The sequence below is a fragment of the Capsicum annuum genome, chromosome 8, assembly GCF_002878395.1.
Source record: "Capsicum annuum cultivar UCD-10X-F1 chromosome 8, UCD10Xv1.1, whole genome shotgun sequence".
NCBI classification, from domain to species: Eukaryota; Viridiplantae; Streptophyta; class Magnoliopsida; order Solanales; family Solanaceae; genus Capsicum; species Capsicum annuum.
The window spans coordinates 146,977,853-146,997,955 of record NC_061118.1 but is presented as its reverse complement, the minus strand read 5'-3'; the positions used below and the strand labels follow the sequence as shown (position 1 = coordinate 146,997,955).

Below are 20,103 nucleotides of genomic sequence, written 5' to 3'. Positions count from 1 at the left end.
TTATCATCTGCAGTTGTTATAACCCACAAATCACATTGCATTTTAATGGCCACTCCTTTTATATTTACACTGATCTCTACAAGTGGGACACATGCATAGCCAACCTTCTAGCAACAACAATTTCATAATATTCGGTAACTTTGTAACTTAGTTGATTGGTTATTTTGAGGTAAATGTTTGATTCCTCAGTTAATAATAGTTTCATCATATACAGAATCTTGATAGATAAATTAAGATTAAGTTGATTGGTTATATGAATTTTTATCTAATTAGTAAATCCTTAATTCCTCAATTTATAACAACTTCATCATACGCAAAATTTTAATAGCTCAATTGATTAATTAGCTGAACTTTCACTATTTTACTTAGTTGGTATCTCCTCTTCGTTTTCCTTTTCCCTACCCCGAGTATTTTATTTTTTATTTTTGAAAAAGCATCTCATCATATATTGTCTAATTTTCCTAATTGAATTTTTAAGATAGTTTTGTTGCAGTTATCTTCTTGTATCCTAGTTTTAGTAGAATTCTATTTTGTATTTATTCTATATGCTGTAGTTAAATACAGAACGAGCAAGTCTCACACTTTAACCCTTCACTTTATCTCTTTCATCTTCGTTTGTAATTTAGATCATAGTATTTACTAGGTGTGTATTGCAAAAAAGAAAAGTTCAGTGGTCATCAAGCGATCATCAATTAAATGAAAAGTTTATACAACAATTGTTAAGACTTTTGTGGCCTCCTAACTATTAGTGTGCAGTTGAATTTTATACTTCTTCAAATGTTAGCAAGTCTGAGCATTTGAAAAAGGTTAGGGCATTGTGTACTTTTGCATATTAACTTCCTCACCCATGTTACAATGGACCAAATTAGAATTTTGATTTGGGAAAGTATTATCTTGATTAGTCAATTTCATTAGTACAAATTTCCGTAGAAAGCAAATGGATTTTGAGATGACTTGGAACAATTCAAAAGTAGTGTGGACTCCAAATAATTTTCAATTTTTTAACTTAAAAAGGGACGAACATTTTGAGATAAGTTAGTTAATTTTGTACAATAATGGAAGAGTGGGGTCCATTAAATCATTTAATTGCACATTAGTGTATATCAACTTCTTTTTCATTTTTATTTTTAACAATCAAATTTATGTATAGTAGGACAATTTTTTTTTTTAATTGTGACCTATAACTTGTCAAATATTATTATGTGAAATATATTATTAATATGGATTGTGGTGGAATAGTCAAAATATGAATATGGAAAAAATCATGAATTTCCTGGTCGAAATGGAGCTTGTAACGCATGATTTGAATATAGTCGGGTTAAAATATAAGTACCAAACATCACGTGAAAATCATAAGAAAAAAAAAAGTGAAATATAAATACCATGCCACACGAGAAAATTACCTATTTTGAGAAGCAAAAACAAAGACGATATTTATGTATTAGACGATGATGATGTATTGCAAGTCTTAGCTATAACAATAATAATAATATACTATTATCTTAGATAAAGTGGAAAAATAATTTTCGATAGACCTCCGAATGAGTCTTAGTAATGTATCAAGTTAATGAATGAAAAATTAAAATTTTACGTAAATATGAAAACAACCCAGATTTTACGTAACTGCACACTCAATTTGTTCAAAGTAGAAATGACCCCCATTGGATCGAAATAGTTTTGGGCTCTCCAATGGGCTGTTATTGGCGTAATTGTCGGTGTAATGTAATAATGACAGCTTAAATAAAGATATCTCCCTTTCTCCATTTCTCTTTCTAATTCTTGATAGACTTAAAAGTCAAGACTCATCACATAACCAAGTAACCAACCACCACCTATTCTCAATCTCTCTAAGCTTTTATACAACTTGTGTTAACTTAGAAAATTTGAAGTGGAGTTGTTGAAGGAAAATGGAGGCACAGTTTGTAGAAAGATACCATAGTCATCAGCCTAGTGACCATCAAAGTAGTTCATCTCTTGTTAAGCACATCAAAGCACCTGTTGATATTGTAAACATCATATCTTTTTTTATCTTGATTTCTTGTTAATCTTGCTTATGGAATATTTTAGAGTCTTTTTTTTTTCTTTTATTGATAATCTGCAAGTCTTTGCTTTTGCTAATCTTGCTTTTTGGGTTAGCAATTTACCAATTTTTGGTTCTTTATTTGTTTTTCTGTTGCATAGCTGAATGGTAAGGCTGCGTAGATCCTTGTGGTTCGGTCCTTCCCAGACCCTGTGCGTATCGATAGCTTTTGTGCACTGTGCTGCTCTATTTTTTTTTTTTTTGGTTCTTTGTTTGTTTATTTAGTGGAAGAGTGGAGTTATTTACAGGAGGTGTATTTTTTTGTGGAAAGTTTGTGTCAAAATATTTTGGTATGGTTTCTTTGAAATGCTTTCGAAAGTCTTTCTTGATTGAGGCAGATATACTGTATAAAACAACTAAAGAGAGAGTAAAAAAGAAAATATAAGTTTTTGCTGTGGATAATTATGCTGCTTAGAATATTGGAGGGATTCCAAGATTTTTGGGATGCATGAAATTATTGAATCTGATGACCATTTGTTAGTTTTTGTCCTTTGTAAGCTGGTATTAGTGATATGCTATTTGTTGATTTTCTGCTTGTTTTGCATTTGAGTTGTAACATCTGATTGTTGATTCTCTTGTAGGTTTGGTCACTCGTAAGGAGATTCGATCAGCCTCAGAAGTATAAGCCATTTATTAGCAGGTGTACTGTGAAGGGTGATCTTACAATTGGTAGTGTTAGAGAGGTGAATGTCAAGTCTGGTCTTCCAGCCACCACTAGCACCGAAAGATTGGAACTTCTTGATGATGAGGAGCATATCCTTGGCATCAGAATCGTTGGTGGCGATCACAGGCTTAAGGTACTAGAGTTTTCGGTGAAGATTAGCTATTTCATTTACATTTTAGAAGTATCCTACAGTAAAACATGATCTTAAAAATTGTTCGTATAAATGTTAAGTTGGAGAGTTGAAGATATCAATGAATTGGTACTAGATGTTTTATCTTCTACAATATCTATTGTAGGTTCTAATGGTTTCTCTTAAACGGCTTTATCAATTAGTGCTTTTAGACAAGTGTGTTGATAAAGAATCTTACGTACATCCACCTATCAATTGATGGAGTCGTTGAGCTAATTTCTGTTGTTTGCATCGTGGTTTGGTTATTGGTGGTTGTGTTTGCCTGTAATGCCAAGGTCCTGTAATGTTCGGTAATTTGCATTCGACATTGCTCATTTTGAGCTTGTTGTCGACTTGCATTTGCATATTCTTCAGGAGTCTTTTCTTAATTAAGCTGCTTCCTATATCTGTCTTTACACTAAACCATCTAGCATGTCCAACCTGGTGTTTTACTTAAATCAACTTTTGCAGAACTATTCTTCGGTTATTACAGTCCATCCCGAGACACTTGATGGTAGACCGGGGACACTGGTGATTGAGTCATTTATGGTGGATGTGCCTGAAGGGAACACTCAAGAGGAGACTTGCTACTTTGTGAAGGCCTTAATCAATTGCAATCTGAAATCACTAGCTGATGTATCTGAGAGAATGGCTATGCAGGGAGGTGTTGTACCCACCAGTGTGAACTGGTCTTCTAGTAACCAGATCGAGACATGAAATCTCTTGGGCAAGAAGCTAGACTTCAGCTTCTTTGAATTTGCTTCTGCTTGTAATCTGTCTCGACTTTATGCATTAACAGGGCGTGTATCCTGTTATAGGGCAAGTTTTATTTATGGAGGTTTTGTTTTCCTTTACTACCTTTGCGGTTCTCATGGTGGTTTTGAGGGTCTTAATATTCTGTAAATACTTCTGTAGGAAAGTGCTGGTCGGCGACTTGTTTTTGAGCTGGTAGATGCAACTTTTAGCTTGCGAAAATTATGGGCAGAATGTTTGTATTGCACCTTGTTTCCAGAGCTTTGTATATATAAGTTGGGAGAACTCTTGCCTCGACTGGAGTGCAGTAGAGTGGTTTTCCTTTATTATGGTCTAATGTTTGTTTTGAGCTTGCTGTATCATGCTTGTGATAGAAACTAAGAACGTAAACATAGTTCTTCATGCAATTCCAGATAGTTCGACCAATTTTCACCTACAAATTTTGTATTGAAATCGAGACTGCCTAACCTCGTAAGTTAATTTGCGTGTAGCTAGTGCTTCTGTAGTACATGTATCTGAGTCAAGATATTTACACTCGTGTATCATGTACAGCGGTAACCAGAGTCCATGTCACATATGCGTAGATGGTGCAAACTTATTTGACTCTACATATCATGTGAATTTAGTAGTCACTTTTTTCCAGTCTACTGTCAACTTATTTCCAATCTCAAAAAGGGATATCTTCCCTCAATTGCAGGGCATTCAGCTCTAGCATTTTAAGGCAAACTTTTGACTATTATTGATGTATTAGGTGTTGCGGATAATACAACTTTATGAAAGGTTGATGGGAATGAGACATCAAGGAGGACTTCTGTGCCCAATCTTATAGGGGAATTGCAATAGAGGATATTGAAACGCTTAAGAGTGGTTATCAGTCAGTTTTTCATCTCTTATCTTGTTCTATCTGTAGCTCACAATTGTCAAATTTGCATAGGCTGTCTTCCTTTGCATTAATAAATTGTGGATGATTTGATACTGGTGGTACTGGTAACTGGTACCTTTTCCTTTGTTTGAAAAGCCTTAAGAGATACTCCCTCCATCCCAAATTACCCGTCCCCCAAATTGAGATGACACAACTATTAAGAAAACAATAATTGATAAGATAATTTTATCATTTTGTCCCTATTAATGTTGTCATGTTGTTAGTTCCAATATTGATGGAGTTATTATATCACTGATACCAAAACACTTTTTGCATGGATAATTAGGATTATAGGATTACCAAAGTCTTTGCAACATTTTTCAAGATTTGATAATTCAATGCTAGTAACAAGGAGTAATCAATTACTAAGGGTATAATGGGGAAAAAAATTGTCTGTCTTGATTAATGAAAAAAGACAAGTAAAATGAGAAATCAAATTAGGTAATTTGGGACGGAGGGGAGTCTATTGAAGCACAATTGGTAACTAATGAACTAGGTTTAAAGAGTTTCCATACAAAAATGATAGTTTTTTTTCTTTTTCAAATAATAAAGTCTACCCTGGAAAATGCAAATATAGACAAGGAAAGAAACAATATGAAGATAAAGAAAATTCAGCAAGAGTTCCTCTCTTCTCTGTAGAAAAAGAATCCGAGAAGTCATTTCTCAGAAACAGACTGAACTTTTTGCTCAAATTTGCCTCTTAACAATGTTGATGTTTGCTAGGAAGCAAGAGTTGTCATTAGACAGGTATAGTTTAATAGTCTAAAGAGTTACTGATCACTACTAAGATCTCTTCACAAATTAGATCCTACAAGATTAATAGCAAATGAATGGAGAACAAAATATGGATAAATAACACAGGAGTCATCATACTAAACAATTATGTACTCGCTCTACTGAATCATTTCTTTTTTACAATAGATTGAACTGTGATCAAGCTTTCCTCAGAAATTTACAATTGTAATGACGCTTAAACTGATTCCACGTATCACTGTATTCATGACATTTGTCCGGCATCTATGAGCTTCATATAACAAAAGGATTTACATTTACAAAAGTGGTGCAACACAGCATTTGTTTTCTGTTATAGGAGAAGAAGATGCTCGGCATACCCTTACCAGAAGTCACAGCAAGAACACTTACCATCCCTAAAATGGTGAAAGCGGACACCATCTTTTAGGAAAATCTCTCGCCTTCTCAGCAACGACATGTGTTTTGCAACAGTATGGCAGTCGGAACATACTCTTGTGTTGTTAATCACCCTGATAGGTGCAGGACTCGTGGTCCTGATCAATCCATATGTAATTGCCAGTTTCTCTGTGTGACCAAGCAGCACCTTTTCTTTCTCCACTTCAGCAATGTCCTGATAAACACATTTAGTATCAGGTTTATATCCCAACTTTTTCATCTCAGAAATCAACTTGTACAGCTCAAAGTATATCTCTCCTTCTTCTGGATGAGTTTTTCCTGCTGAAGAGAATATGTGAATCCTCTGATTGACTTTTAGCCAACTCCATACTGGTCCGATTTTCACTCCCATAGCTTCCATCTTGTCTCTAATGCGGTCAACATCTGTCCATCTGTTTGAAAGTGCATAGAGATTCATCATTAAGGCATAGTTAGCTGCATTATATGGTTCTAACTTGAAAAGGTATTCAGCTGCAATCTCTCCAAGCTCAACGTTTCCATGGATCCGACATGATGTAAGAAGAGCGCCCCAAACAGCAGCATTTGGCTCCGTTGGCATTGACTGAATAAAATCCGATGCTTCATCAAGGAAACCAACTCTTCCCAGAAGATCAACCATGCAAGAATAATGCTCAATTGTTGGGACAACTCCAAAATCTGTCTTCATATGATCAAAATATTTCCAACCTTTATCAAGCAAACCAGAATGTTTACAACTAGATAGAAGAGCTATAAATGTTATGGCATCTGGTTGGATGTTTGCTTCTCTCATTTTATCAAAGAGTGAAATTGCCTCTGTACCTAGGCCGTATATGGCAAATCCTGTTATCATGGAATTCCAGGAAGCTAATGTTTTGTTCTCGAGTCTTTGGAAAACTGTCTGGGCATTTTCTAAGTTTCCACACTTGCTGTACATGTCTATGAGAGCCGTAGATACATATACATCATCTATAAAATCATTCCGTATACAAAGGCAGTGTATCTCTTTCCCAATATGTAACAAAGAGAGACCCGCGCATGCTTGAAGTAAGCTTGCAACCGTAACTGAATTGACTTTGATACCTTCCTCCTGCATCTGAGTTAAAAACTCAAATGCTTCTCTGAAGTATCCTTGTTGTGTACAACCTGATACTAAAGAGGTCCATGAAATGACGTTCGGAGACATGCCAGAACTTTTGATCCTTCTAATCATACCCAAAGCTTCCTTAATGCAGTTGGACGTTGAATAACCAGAAACCATGCTATTGTAGGTCACTATATCCGGTTTAATCCCCTCTTCCTTCATCTGATTCAAAAGATCACCAGCTTTTTCAAAATGTCCCCTGCAGGAATACCCCGAAATTAATGAATTCCAAGCACAAACATTTCTGTTTGGCATACAATCAAAAAAAGCTTGTGCAGATGTCAAGTCGCCATTCTTCACATACATGTCTACCAGTGAAGTTGCAATATGCAGGTCATACTCAAGTCCTTTTCTTATAACATGGCAATGAATCTCCTTCCCAATTCTCAAATATCGTATTTCACTCACTGCTTGAAGGGCACTAGTTATAGAGTTGCGATTTGGCTGATAACCAGCACTCTGCATTCTCCTCAGAATTGCCAAAACTTCTCGAAATGATCTATGAAGAAAATGACCAGATAAAAGGCTGTTCCAGGTTATTATGTCCGGTTTTATGTTGCAAGCTTTCATTTCATGAAATAGCTCCCACGCATCATCAAGGTGACCGAGTGCAGTATACCCCGATATAATACTGTTCCAACAAGGCAGATTACGATTGTCTGTTGAATCAAAAACTACTCTAGCAAGTTTGAGAGAGTCATTTTTCACATACATGTTGATCAGTGCAGTGCTTATGAGTATATTCGATTCTAAGGCATATCGTATAACATACCCGTGAATCTGTTTCCCTTCATCAAAAGCTCCCAATTTCCCACAGGCTTGCAAAACTTTGGAAATGGTTAAGCTATTGGCCTTAACAAGTAAAGCCTGCATATCGCGAAACATTTGTAGACCTTCTGCCCATTTCTCATTCCTCACATTAACCAAAATCGCTTCATTCCACAACAAAGAGTCACGCGTTGATGTTTCTTTAAAGACCTCATTAGCACTCTCAGTCCCACAACACCTCCCATAAAAATTCATCAGTGCACATTTTGTATACACATCTAAATCAAATCCCTTCTTGATCAGACAAGCATGGACTTCCAATCCTAACCACACATCTCTTAACTTTGAACAGATTTTCAATACAAAAGCAAGAATTTCAGTGTTAAAATTCACTCCTTTACTATGCAACTCACTGAAAACTTCAAGAATTTCACATGGTGTTCCTCCAAAATCTGTATATTCTTCAAGGAAAGAATTCCAATACAAATAGTTCTCTGCAAACCCCACAAAGAATAATACTGCAGCTGATTGAAAATCACCAAATTTCAAGTAACCTGAGATAACATACTGCATATTTTTCTTTATATCCCATTCTCTAGACAATTTTATCATCTTGGCATGCATAGCTTTGACTGAATTTAGTGAGTGGAACTTTTTATTACAATCAGATTGCAAATTAGAAAATGATTCCAGAGAGGTTGGGGGTGAAGTTTCAGCAAGTGTTTCTGCTGCATTTACAAGGCCAAAATTTGTGGAATAGCATCCTGGTTTCTTTTGGGTGAGTAGCTGATGTGAAGAAATGAAGTGGTACAATGGAGTGGCAGCAGCCTCCATGGTGAATTTTGAGCTTGAAGAAAATTATGGCATCAAGGTAGTTGCTTATGAAAAAGTAACAGTTAAACAGTTGGATTTGGAGGGCTCTAACAAAAGCTACTAGAAAGGGAAAGACATGGGGAAATAAATTCTTATGATTGAAAATCAAGAATCTAGTTTAGTGGATAAGGTTATCTAGTGTGTACTTTTTAGATAATTGAATATAATACAAAGTGGACCCTCCATATACCCTAAAGTATTTTTTTTTTCTTCTTTTGTTTCCTGGAGGAACTTCAGATATCACAATTTAATCTCCTTCAGGATTCAGCCACCAAAAGAAGGATTGAGAAAATGCATGCTAATTTATTTATTTATTCCTCAAGACAATCAATAATCATTAATCAATTACATCTCAAATCCAATCTAGTTGGTTGATTATTTGAATTTTCTATATCAATTCGATTCTGTTGGCGCCAAGTTTCTTCCAGTGCCAAAGCTTTATGATTTCTTGAAAGAAACACATGATGGTTTAATTTCAAGTATATTGTCTAGTGTGACAAAACTTCACTCATATGATAATGCTGTAACCTGCTGGTGGACCGTGGATAGTCCGCATATGGCATGATTCCAGTCAGCCATACATCATTGCTTCATTCCATGGGTGGGGTGGGGGTGGGGGACGCTAGCGGGCGGAAAGGAGGTTTATGTTAGGGTTTTTGGCTTGATTTTATTACTTTACTTTTTCTTAGAAGGAAAATAAAAGTTATCATAATTATTTTTACTTTTACTGAAAGAAAAATATAATTAGAGGAAAGGTTTTGGACATACCCTTCTCATACGATAATACAATAGCATCCATAATGTAGTCTTTACCATAACACAATAGCATTCACAATGTAGTCTTACCATATAACACAATGACATCCACAATATAGTAGTCTTACCATAACACAATAGAGATTTTCTCTCTCATTAGCTTCTATATTTTGAATTTTATGTTTTATATGTAAGCCAATTGATCAAATCATATAATAATATTATGTTTTTTTAATATTGTTTTTTGTGTCATCTGATTTATCATCCATGGTTTGCAAATATTAAGTTTCCGCATGACCCCCTCTTGATTTTGAACCCAACAGTTCATTGTCAGAAACATATACTGCAAGGTCAATATTTTTCATTATGTATGTATAACAGATAGACGATGAGCATGAGTCCCTTTGTAAAAGCTGTGCATGACTTCATTCAATATAAACGATTTCCCCTTAGGATAAGTGGTCTTAAGATTACTTGCAGAAACATAATCTTAGAAATATTTCCATACAAAAAAGTATACAACTAGCCACTTCTCAACTCCAGAAGGCAGATTCAGGATTTTAAGTCAGTCGGTCAGTTGCACCGACAACCCGTTAGTGATGATGGGTGCTTTAAAGTTTTCAGCCATCCATACGTAGTTCAAGCTAAAGACAGTTAGTGCAGAAAAGAGCTATATCTTCTCCCCCTCGACTCAGTTAAGCCTTCACATCATAATTTCAGGGTCAAAATAATCCTCATTTGTCTATTTCTCATGATCATAGAGGCACTCTTGAGCTGTGGTACAGAGTTGATGCACCGTAACTGCATAGGAAAAAAAGTAGAATCAGTTTATCAGAAGGAAAAAAGTTCTTTCGGAATATGTCACCGTCAAATATTTATTGATATTTAGTAGATTTCTCAATACATATACAGTCCTGGACAAAAGCTACTAGGTTCACGTGAACTCATAGACAACACTATAGATCTGCCACTTAAGAACAGTTTCTTTGTTGAGTTGGAGTTGTGCATAATATATCACAGCAGAATTTGTCCACTCTCACTCGAAAGACCTCTGGCATTAGCTCAAACCCCGAAGTGTAAGACATTTTTAAGCCAGAAGCCTTTGAGGGAGAGTGAAAAAAGACTGCCCTGTGAAGAGCAACAACTATCAGTTGTAGTTAGAGAAGCAAGACAAGACACATTTTGTTGGCTCTCCCTGCCAGAGCTTCTTTCCCAGTATGCTTTCTAAATTTAAACATGAAGGAAAGAAGCCCTTGAGGGAGAGGCAACACTAAGCGCCCTGAACAATTAAATATATATGCTAATTATATGTGTTTTTATTGCCAAATTGAGTGATTTAGAAGAGCATTAGAGCAGCCTATTTATAGGCAAAAAAATGTTATTGGTGGGACCTTGATATCTTGGCTCTTGATATGAGTGGCAAAATCAGATTCTTTTGATTCATAACAGAGCTCAATTAAGTAAATAATAGTAGCCTACTAAAATCTGTGTGTCCATATGAAGATAGAAGTCAACCCCTCCCGATTAAAGAATAAATGCCACTTATCTATTTTATCACATTTGACCTTTTAGCTTACGAATAATTCTTGCTATGCTTTATCTCAATAATCTCAACATAATATTCGAATTCAAGTGATTTTAACAATTATAGAGAAACCTCAACATTGATAACAGCACAAATAGTGAACGGCGGCTTCACAATTTAGTGGTAATGTGAAAAAGATATCCCAGCCATGCTACATGAACTCTTTATATGTACATATCGTTAATTTGTTATGCAAGTGTTCACTAGACAGCCAAAGGGGTGTGGTGGATTGAACCGGATCCGTCCATCTTTAATTAGAATTTTCGGGCTCTTGAAATGGAGAAACTCCTGGTAGGGAGCAAATCCGAGTTATCCGGTGTATGAGTTATTAGATGAGGGTGACTAAACCAAAAGAATAGTACTGTATACAATAGGATTTGATACAAGTCAAATAGCCGCCTTCGCTTTTGATGACATCTTTGGAGGCCAACACCTGAGGGCTCAAGACTTGGTCACCCCGAGAGCACAAGGATTTGCAAGGAAGGCCCGTTTTGAGCATGACTTAAAGCAATCCCGCGTGTGGAAGGTTGCTTGGATGCTTACATTGTTGTTAACCCGAGAACCACAAGCCTTGAAGTATAAACTATCTTCGATTTTGAGAGCATTGAAGAGGCGCCATTCATTCAAGTCCAACGCACCTTGGCTGCCCTTTCGGTTAAGGGTATTTTGGACATTGTACATGATGTGTGTATATTTACACACCATGACAGCCCCTCTCATTAAGGGCAAAGTGATCTTTTTGTCTTCTTTAGTAATATATTATAAGTAGGACTTTTTAGGTCTTCTCTCATTAGTTGTTTAATGATGAAAATATGAGACATTGAAAATACTCTCTTTTGAGAGTAGACCACCTTAGTTTACTTCTTAGTTAGGGCTTGAATTAGCCATTGTAGTTTAGGACTTGGAAAAGTTAATATTGTTCTTTGTTTGGAAACGGTAGATCTTGAGGTGAGTTGATTCCCTTGGCGGTTCACCAAAAGAACTTGGTGTTTGTTAACGTGTTTTGTAGAAATTTTAGAGTTTAATATACTCTTTAGTTGCTACATTACGTGTTCTCCTTGTGGCAAGTTAACTATCTTCTTTATTGCTTTAAGTTTGTGTTTATTTCTTGTACCGTTTATGTCGTGTTGTTGCGGGTGAATGTGGGTTGTTATTATTTGTGTGTGGATTGTTTTGTGCTTGTAGATATCGTTTGGTATCAATTATGTGTTTTTTGGCTGAGTTTTACTTTAGTGTAAACATAGTAACATACCCTTTCAAGTGCATCAAGGCAAATGAAGAATCAATGGAATATTGATTTCCAGTAAATTTAACCAGCCATTACGCCGCGTCCCCTGAATTGCCTGTAGCTGAAAGCAACTGATGTAATTTTAAAATCAACATAGTGCAGAAGGTGGCAGGAACTTTAAGAAAATTGGATCATAAAGATTCTTTTCTAGACAAAGTTGGACATTAGATAGTAATATTGAACATTTCTATCGGAAAATCTCTATGTAGTGTTTACATCAAACTAATTAATGTAAAATATGACTCTCCGCATATACATTTTTTAATACTTAATCACAATAAGGTGATATGCATTTTCACTTTGATTGGTTGATTCTTGAGGTTAATCAGTATTTAGTTAAATGTAAACACCGAATGCGGATAAGTAGTTATCCATAGCTTGACATGAATCATCTTATCTACATGAATTTTGCTATAGCCTAAACACGCAACTTGTTCAATAATTGTACGATAATCACTGTTAAAGATCAAATAAATCATAAAGTAAATGATCTTTGTTTGGAACCAACAAACAAAAACAAAGTATGGGGTCCCCATACTATTTTCCACAAACAACAGGCTACTAGGTTTATTGAAAAATGGATCTTACATCTTGTAATGGACACATGTTATGTGTGATATTAAAGAACGCTTCAGGGAAAAAGACATCATTTTTACTCCATACTATATAAGAAAAGCCTAAGTCATACCTAAATTATATAAGTAACTTATTACACACCTTAACTATATAAAAGTGATATTATTACCTCCCTGCGACCCCATTCTAAGGCGCGTGTGCTACACTTATTTTAGGCGCGTCCAGCCTATTAAATAACAAAAGTAAACGGCTAAAAACATTAAGGAAAAAGATATCGTTTCCACCCCAAACTATAGTCGAAAAGTCGAATCCACACCTAAACTATATAAGTGACCTATTACACACTTGACGTAACAGTGCATGTAAAATACTACACCACATGCAAGTGGTGGTAGCGACAGGGTGTAAATAGTTTCACTTTTTTATAGTTTAGGTGTGTAATAGGCCACTAGTATAGTTTAGGTGTGGCTTCGAATTTTCGGGTATAGTTTGAGGTGAAAACGATGTCTTTTCCCAATGCTTTAGTCGGAGATATGGTTTTGCTTTTTCATCTGAGTAAATATATTGGTAACAGAAACTAATAATATTCATGATAAGATAATGGCTGTAACAATTTGGACATTGTAGTGAAGCTGCTCAAGAATATAATGAACTAGAAACATTGGTAGTGACAAACAACAATATTCAGCTACATAATTTGATTAAATATTTACTACCATTAGAATATGAGAAAGATATATCAAACTGTTTTCTGAGTAACACAGTAGGGTAATTTTTGCATGTGATGAGAGAATTCAATCTTGGTTGGAAAAAACAAAACTGAAAACATTCTTAAGAAGAGTGCACGGGGCCTTGCATAGTAGGACCTTTAGTGCATCGGCTGCCCTTTTTATTTTTAAAATTCATTCTAATCCGCACCCACTAAATCATTCTTAGGTTTATATACAATTAATTATAGTTGATAATTGTAGAATCCATATCTTTCATAGTGTCTTGAGTAGAATCCACTAACCAAATAATGATACAAGTGGCATCTATTACTTGGTATAGACTTTAAGATATAGTGATTAAGGGAAGAAGACATTTTATTCTACAACCCTTTGCTCACAAGAACAAACACACATTACTTCAAAGAGCTGGCAGAAGAATATATGCCATCAACTCTTTTTCTCTTCGAGTAAGCGAAAAATATGTCGTAGTTAATGCCCGGTCCCTTCTACGCTTCCTAAGTTAAATACAGACTTGGTTCACGAAGCACGTAGTTGCTACCCGGGCTTCGACCTTCCTCACTTAAATACCAGACTTGGTTCGTGAAACAGGTAGTTGCTGCCCGGGCGTCAACCTTCCTCACTTAAATACAAGACTTAGTTCGTGAAACAGGTAGTTGCTGCCCAGGCGTCAACCTTCCTCACTTAAATACCAGACTTCGTTTGTGAAACAGGTAGTTGATGCCTGGGCGTCAGCCTTTTCCTCACTTAAATACCAGACTTGGTTCATGAAACACATAGTTGCTGCCCAGGCTTCAACCTTACTCACGTAAATACTAGACTTGGTTCACAACAGGACTCAAACTCATAGCATGTGCCTACCACACATCTAAGACTACTATATTTGTCACTGAACAAAAGCCCTCGGGCAATATATGCCATCACTTCTTAAGATGGGCAACTGAGCTTAGCAAAGGCTTTTCAAGACAAGTTAAATGCTTATATGTTTCGAATTACAACACACAAAAGATCGCGAGTCAATAAGCCATGAACACCATGTTGTATTGTGTAAGCTGCATTTTACAATCTGGCACACAATCTGACATATGAAAGCTTTAGAGCCTCAATTAATACAAAACTAAGAATTCACATGACACATCCAGCAGAAGCTTATAGGAGCAGTGTAATCTAAAAGATATTTAACTTAACGACAACATTGAACCATAAATCTGATGCAAAGATGCTAAGCTAACGCTGCACGCAGGGTGTCAAAAGAATGGAAGAATCTTTTACCCTGGGACTTCAAACCTCGTGCGAATGTAACAAGCCAATAGCAGAAGCTGTAATTTAAGATCTCGTATCAATGTCTTTCATGCGCGAAATAATCCAAGCACAGGTTTAATTTTTTTCACCAGCGTTCCCGAGGCCGACCATCTGGAAAAACAGGGTCCAGAATCTTTTCTTCCTTCTTCTGTGCACCATTAACTTGTGTAGTCGGTTTGCTATCTTCAAGGTTAACAGTAACTTCATCATCACTGAAGTCGGGAGGTATATCATCACCATCATCACTCCATTCATCATCGTCATCTTCATCTAATCCATCAGTCCCTAAGTTATCAATGTCGGACCAATCTTCATCTTCATCAGCATCAATTCCATATTTGGACTCAGTTTTTTCTGTTTCAGCAGAATCAGTTCGTGGAGTGGTTCTCCGGGGGAATCTTGAATGAGAAACAAGGGAGCGAAGCTTTTCCTTGATGAGCAATAACCTGTTCTTTTCTATCAAGTGTGAATCCTGATAAGCTTCACGGAGAAAAACTGAGTCTCGATCCCCTTTCAAAGAGACATAGAACATATCAGGATGTCTTATCAGCATGCCTCTCAGCTGTTGAGAGAATCTAAATTCTTCCCTGAAATGAGTAAGGTGATCAACAAGAGTCCTTTTCTCGACTGTGAGGCTCAGAATTTCATGAACCACACCACATGCGTGTTTTTCCTTATCCGGAGTACCAGGCCTTATTTCAGAGAAATCCTCATACGGTGAAATGTAAGGCATGTCTCTAAACTGACTAATCCTTCTCATCTCACCCTTTGAAAGTTTAAGACCTTTGGGAAGCTTCACCCTATTGAACCTTGGTGGTCTATCGATGATCAAATCCTTCTCTTCCAACTCTCTTTGCCTATTCTCCTCTTCAGTGATCTGTGCAGCAGACACAGCAAGCTCAGGGTCCCAGTGAGTCAACTCCAATGCCGGCCCTCGTCCAGTTGGAACAACCTTGAAGTACTGTGGATATCGTCTGCAGACTGTATCCTGGAATTCCAACGGAAGCCCTAAGTCAGTCTTCAGATGCCCAATCTTCTCCAACAGAATCCGTTTGTCCAACGACATCATCAACAATTTCCTCAACTTGATAACCAACAAATCCTCCATTTCATTCCTAATCTTCATTTCTTCCAAGTAAAGCCTCTCTGCCTCAGGAGTCATTTTGAACTTAAGTGAGTAAGCCCCTTCTTCCACAATCTCAAATACTCCAGGAAATTTCCTCAACAAAGCAATAAATCTCCTTTTCTTTTCCAAACCCAATGCTCTTCTAAACCTACCCAATTCACGAAGCGACATGGTTCTATCAGGCTGACTCACTAGAATCTTCCTAATCTTCATAACCAATTTCAACTTCTTATCCCTTTGAATCACATTATCAAAAGGAAGCTCTTTCCTTCTCTTCACGGTACCAGATGCTCTAATTCGAAAATCGGGCACTTGGGGTTTCCTTAAATTACACAGAGATTCACTCTTTTCTCTAAAAGATAAACTTTTTCCCCAAAATGGAGTCTTTAAATTACATAAAGATTCATTCTTGACTCCAAAAGCTAAACTTTTACCCAAAATTTGAGTCTTTCCAAAATGCTGTGCTGATATAAAAGATGATTTATGGGAAAGGGAAAAGGGAAAAGCTCCATTCGGAACAAAGGGTGTTGACGTTGAGGAAAGAAGAAATTTGGGTTCCATGAGGAGTCCCAATTCTTGGTAGAATTATCGAAGGGACAGATTACAAAAACATGAATAAACAACAAGGATTTAAACAGAACTTAGATAGAAAAAGGTAACAATTACTATGTTTTATACAGTACACTGACCTTAGTGGTTCGAGCAGAGCAATATTTGCTCAAGATGTTGATATGGTTAGGGTTTAACAGAAATACATCAAAACCCCCCAACAAGAAGATAATATCTGCACTATCCGGACTTGGGGCAACGTCACCTAAAAGGTCTAATATTAACTAAACGAATTTTTTCCTCAATACGCACTAAAAGAAATTACATACTATAAATTATACGTTACTTTTCATTTATACTCCAAAAGAATGATGCAAAAGACTTTTGAACTTATCATTTTAAATTAAAAATATGATAAATATATCAAAATATCCTTCAATCTTATGATCTTAAATATGCTATGTAAAAAGTTAAAATTAAAAAATTGTAAAAAAAAAATATTCTTTTTAAACGGATTAAAAAAAAAAGTAGCTCATTCTTTTTTAAATGGAAAGAATATTAAATAATTCTTGAAATTTCAGTCACTTTAAAATAAAGTCTATTAAGCCTAACTTATAATCTAAAAAAATGTACCAACATGTCTTTTGAGTAATGAAAAATTCACTTATTTCAAACATTAAAAATAACCAGAAAAATTCAATTATTTTAATCCAAAGAGAATACAAATTAATACAAATTTATGATCTAAATACAATTAAAGTAGTATCACTTTTTTGAGAATTTCATACTTCTATAGTTATCTGTATCCAACTAAACACAATTCCTTGGTATCAAAGCACACATCAATGGCCACATATTTATTTTTAAATGATAATAGGCATATGTAGGCTAACTCAATCTCGAGGTATATTAGTAATATAAATGAGTGATAATTAAAATATGAATTTCAAGAAAAATGTGATAGTTCAAATAGTTAAACAGAATAATAAATAGTTGATGGATGAAAATTGCAAAAATATCATAGTTCGAATAAATAACATAACAATAAATAATTAAGGTATGAAGTTAGCAAAAAATGATACTTCCTCCGTCTCAAATTACCTGTCCCAAATTGAAATGATACATTGATTAAGAAAAATAATTAATAACATGTCTAATTTATCATAATACTCCTATTAAATGATATTTATATTTTAATTTGAATAAAAAGTAATTAATACAAAGGGTAAAATATGGAAAAAAGTTTTTTGTCTCTTCTTGATTAATGAAAAAAGAGAAGTAGAATGAGAAATTAAATTAGAAAATTTGAAACGGATAATTTGGAACGAAGAGAAGAGAGTAGTTTGTGTGTCCACTAGATACTACAAGTCCAGACAAATGTCTCTTAAGTTTGATGAAAATAATATAATGTACAAGAGTCATAACAGTGCTGAGTCTCGTGCCAACGGATCTTTGAGAATAACTGGAATTTGGAAGAAACAAAAGATTGTGCTAGAGGAAAATTTTGGCATCCAAAATAGGAGTAGGAGTACTAATAGAGGAAATGAGTGAACATTATTTTACTAATAACGTAAATATTAGTAATAATTCTCAAAAATACTCTCTTTTTTTTTTTTTTAATTTACCATTACATCATATCGAGATTATAATTTGAAAATTGCAATCTGAAGGTTAAGTAATACTAGTATTTTTGTTCGTGGACTGGAGTACAGTGTACTGAAGTGGAGGCAAAATGAAGTGGTACTTCAGAAAATCATCATTTTCTTCACTAATTCTTGGCCATACAATTGCCTCAGCACAATTTGATCAACAGCCCTGTAATCCTTCTATGACACGTGGAATCCAATGAGTGGTGGGATATCCTTCTTTTCTTCCACGTCACCCCCCTCCCCCAACCAAAGCCCCATACCAGACCAGCCACATTGCACCTATTGATGATGAAATATGACAAATTCAATCAAAATTAGCTAGTACTGTACTACACTTTCCTCATCTTATGGTATAGCTAAATAGTTTTCAGTCAACTTCCCTTAAGAATCCATAGAAAATTCAGTGTAAATTGTGATAAGGAATTATACTATGGAGGCAATTAATGCAGTAAGATTGACACCTCTTTCTGTTCTTTCTGATAGAAGAAATGAGTCCAAGAAAATCCCATCATACCCCATATCTTTCCCATTCAAGAATCTTTATTCAGTGGAGAATTTATCAAGAAATGTTCAAGGGGGTATAGTACTTCTATCTTCAGCTCTAAGTACAGGCTTAGCTAAAGCATTAACATTTGAGGAGACAATCGAGCAATCTACAACAAGTCCAGCTGCTGAATTTGATGCAGCTGCTGTTGTAGAAACAGTGACCACTTTTGCATCAGAGAATCCTGCAATTATAGCTGGTGGATTTGCTGCTTTGGCTTTGCCTATAGTTTTGTTTCAGGTTCTTGGGAAGCCTCCCAAGTCATGGGGTGTTGAGTCTGCCAAGACAGCTTATGCAAAATTGGCTGATGATGCTGGTGCACAGCTTCTTGATATCAGAGCACCTGGTGAATTGAGGGGAGTTGGGAGTCCAGATATTAAGGGTTTGAAGAAGAAGCCAGTTACGGTTGCTTACAAGGCTGAAGATAAGCCTGGTTTCTTAAAAAAGCTGTCTTTGAAGTTCAAGGAGCCAGAGAATACCACATTGTTCATTCTAGACAAGTAAGATTTGAAAAGAGTTCTTTAATTAATGTATGTAGGTATTTAGTTTATCTTGTTGCGTACAATAGACCCTCATAGTCTGACCCTTTCTAGACCATGCGCATAGCGGGAGATTTAGTTCATCGGACTGCCCTTTCTTTTGTTGATATTTGTCACGACCCAACTTTTCAGGTCATGATGGCGCCTACCATAACCCACCAATAGGCAAGCCAACTCGTAGTCCGGAACGGTTAGTAACGGATTACTTAATAACATAAAGAAAAGAATGCAGAATATGTGAGATAAAGATCAATACATAGACGAATTCCAAAACCTGGTGGTATCAGTACAAAAGCTTCTAAACATAATAAGAGTACAAAAGTGATATATTAAGGAGAAATACACTGATTCAACTTACCTCTGAATACAATTTAGAGGCTAGTCTAATACATAGGAGAGGGATAAGTAATACTCCGAACGTCAGGAGCTCACTCTAAGTCTCCGAATTAGGGCTACTCCACACGATGCACACATCAAAGGAGATAACTCATACTATGATCTGCAGGCTGCAGAGGTGTAGTATGAGTACCAAACAAATGGTACTCAGTAGGCAACTGCCAATTGAGCTCCAAAGATAAAGTAGACATATACAACATATAAATAGAATGGAAACTACAACCAAGAGTCCATAAATCATGTTATAAGTCAATAAGAATAACAAGGGACAACTATCTTATTCATATCCAAGAGTCTAACATAATAAGACTAAGGAAGTATCAAGGTGAACTATCTTATTCCAGCTACATTTAATATATGTCAAAGCTATACAGTATATCCCAGGTCAATATACAGATAAAGAGCGAAAGAAAGATATATTGTAATATACAAGGCGAAGGAACGACTATACAATATGAACAACGAAGAAAGGGATATCCGATAGTACCATGACTTCATATATATATATATATATATATATAATAC

General features: G+C 35.7%; 4 protein-coding genes across 7 annotated transcripts in view; 2 read left to right on the top strand and 2 right to left on the bottom strand.

The window, feature by feature from the left end:
* Positions 1–1,613: 1,613 nt before the first annotated feature.
* LOC107839295 (abscisic acid receptor PYL8) lies at positions 1,614–4,639 on the top strand. 4 transcript variants are annotated; one of them, XM_047394503.1, is made up of 4 exons: positions 1,633–2,006; positions 2,662–2,877; positions 3,385–3,679; positions 4,416–4,639. In XM_047394503.1, exons 1-3 carry the CDS (start codon positions 1,908–1,910, stop codon positions 3,628–3,630), a joined length of 561 nt encoding a protein of 186 aa, XP_047250459.1. In that variant the 5' UTR covers positions 1,633–1,907; the 3' UTR covers positions 3,631–3,679; positions 4,416–4,639. The 4 variants fall into 4 exon arrangements, with proteins under 4 accessions (XP_047250456.1, XP_047250459.1, XP_047250457.1 ...); XM_047394501.1 differs by lacking the exon at positions 4,416–4,639 and adding an exon at positions 3,827–4,092; XM_047394502.1 differs by lacking the exon at positions 4,416–4,639 and adding an exon at positions 3,731–4,092.
* Positions 4,640–5,455: 816 nt separating this feature from the next.
* On the bottom strand, positions 5,456–8,996 carry LOC107839293 (pentatricopeptide repeat-containing protein At4g01030, mitochondrial). Its single transcript, XM_016682715.2, has one exon. The coding sequence runs from the start codon at positions 8,499–8,501 to the stop codon at positions 5,703–5,705; it is 2,799 nt and encodes a 932-aa protein (XP_016538201.2). The 5' UTR covers positions 8,502–8,996; the 3' UTR covers positions 5,456–5,702.
* A 5,497-nt stretch (positions 8,997–14,493) lies between these two features.
* Positions 14,494–16,772, bottom strand: LOC107839292 (protein WHAT'S THIS FACTOR 1 homolog, chloroplastic). Its single transcript, XM_016682714.2, has one exon. The coding sequence runs from the start codon at positions 16,460–16,462 to the stop codon at positions 14,861–14,863; it is 1,602 nt and encodes a 533-aa protein (XP_016538200.1). The 5' UTR covers positions 16,463–16,772; the 3' UTR covers positions 14,494–14,860.
* Positions 16,773–17,895: 1,123 nt separating this feature from the next.
* LOC107839291 (rhodanese-like domain-containing protein 4, chloroplastic) overlaps positions 17,896–20,103 on the top strand; it is a 9,452-nt gene continuing 7,244 nt past the window's right edge. Inside the window, exon 1 of the mRNA XM_016682713.2 lies at positions 17,896–19,143. Within this exon, the coding sequence (XP_016538199.2) occupies positions 18,530–19,143 (614 nt within the window). The 5' untranslated portion in view covers positions 17,896–18,529. The remainder of the gene's footprint in view (positions 19,144–20,103) is intronic.

Excerpts from the sequence above, each read along its gene's own strand:
- LOC107839295 (XM_047394503.1), top strand. The coding sequence starts at position 1,908 with ATGGAGGCACAGTTTGTAGAAAGATACCATAGTCATCAGCCTAGTGAC. Across the intron at positions 2,007-2,661 it reads TCAAAGCACCTGTTGATATT|GTTTGGTCACTCGTAAGGAG; the intron begins GTAAACATCATA and ends ATTCTCTTGTAG. Across the intron at positions 2,878-3,384 it reads GTGGCGATCACAGGCTTAAG|AACTATTCTTCGGTTATTAC; the intron begins GTACTAGAGTTT and ends CAACTTTTGCAG.
- LOC107839292 (XM_016682714.2), bottom strand. The coding sequence starts at position 16,462 with ATGGAACCCAAATTTCTTCTTTCCTCAACGTCAACACCCTTTGTTCCG.
- LOC107839293 (XM_016682715.2), bottom strand. The coding sequence starts at position 8,501 with ATGGAGGCTGCTGCCACTCCATTGTACCACTTCATTTCTTCACATCAG.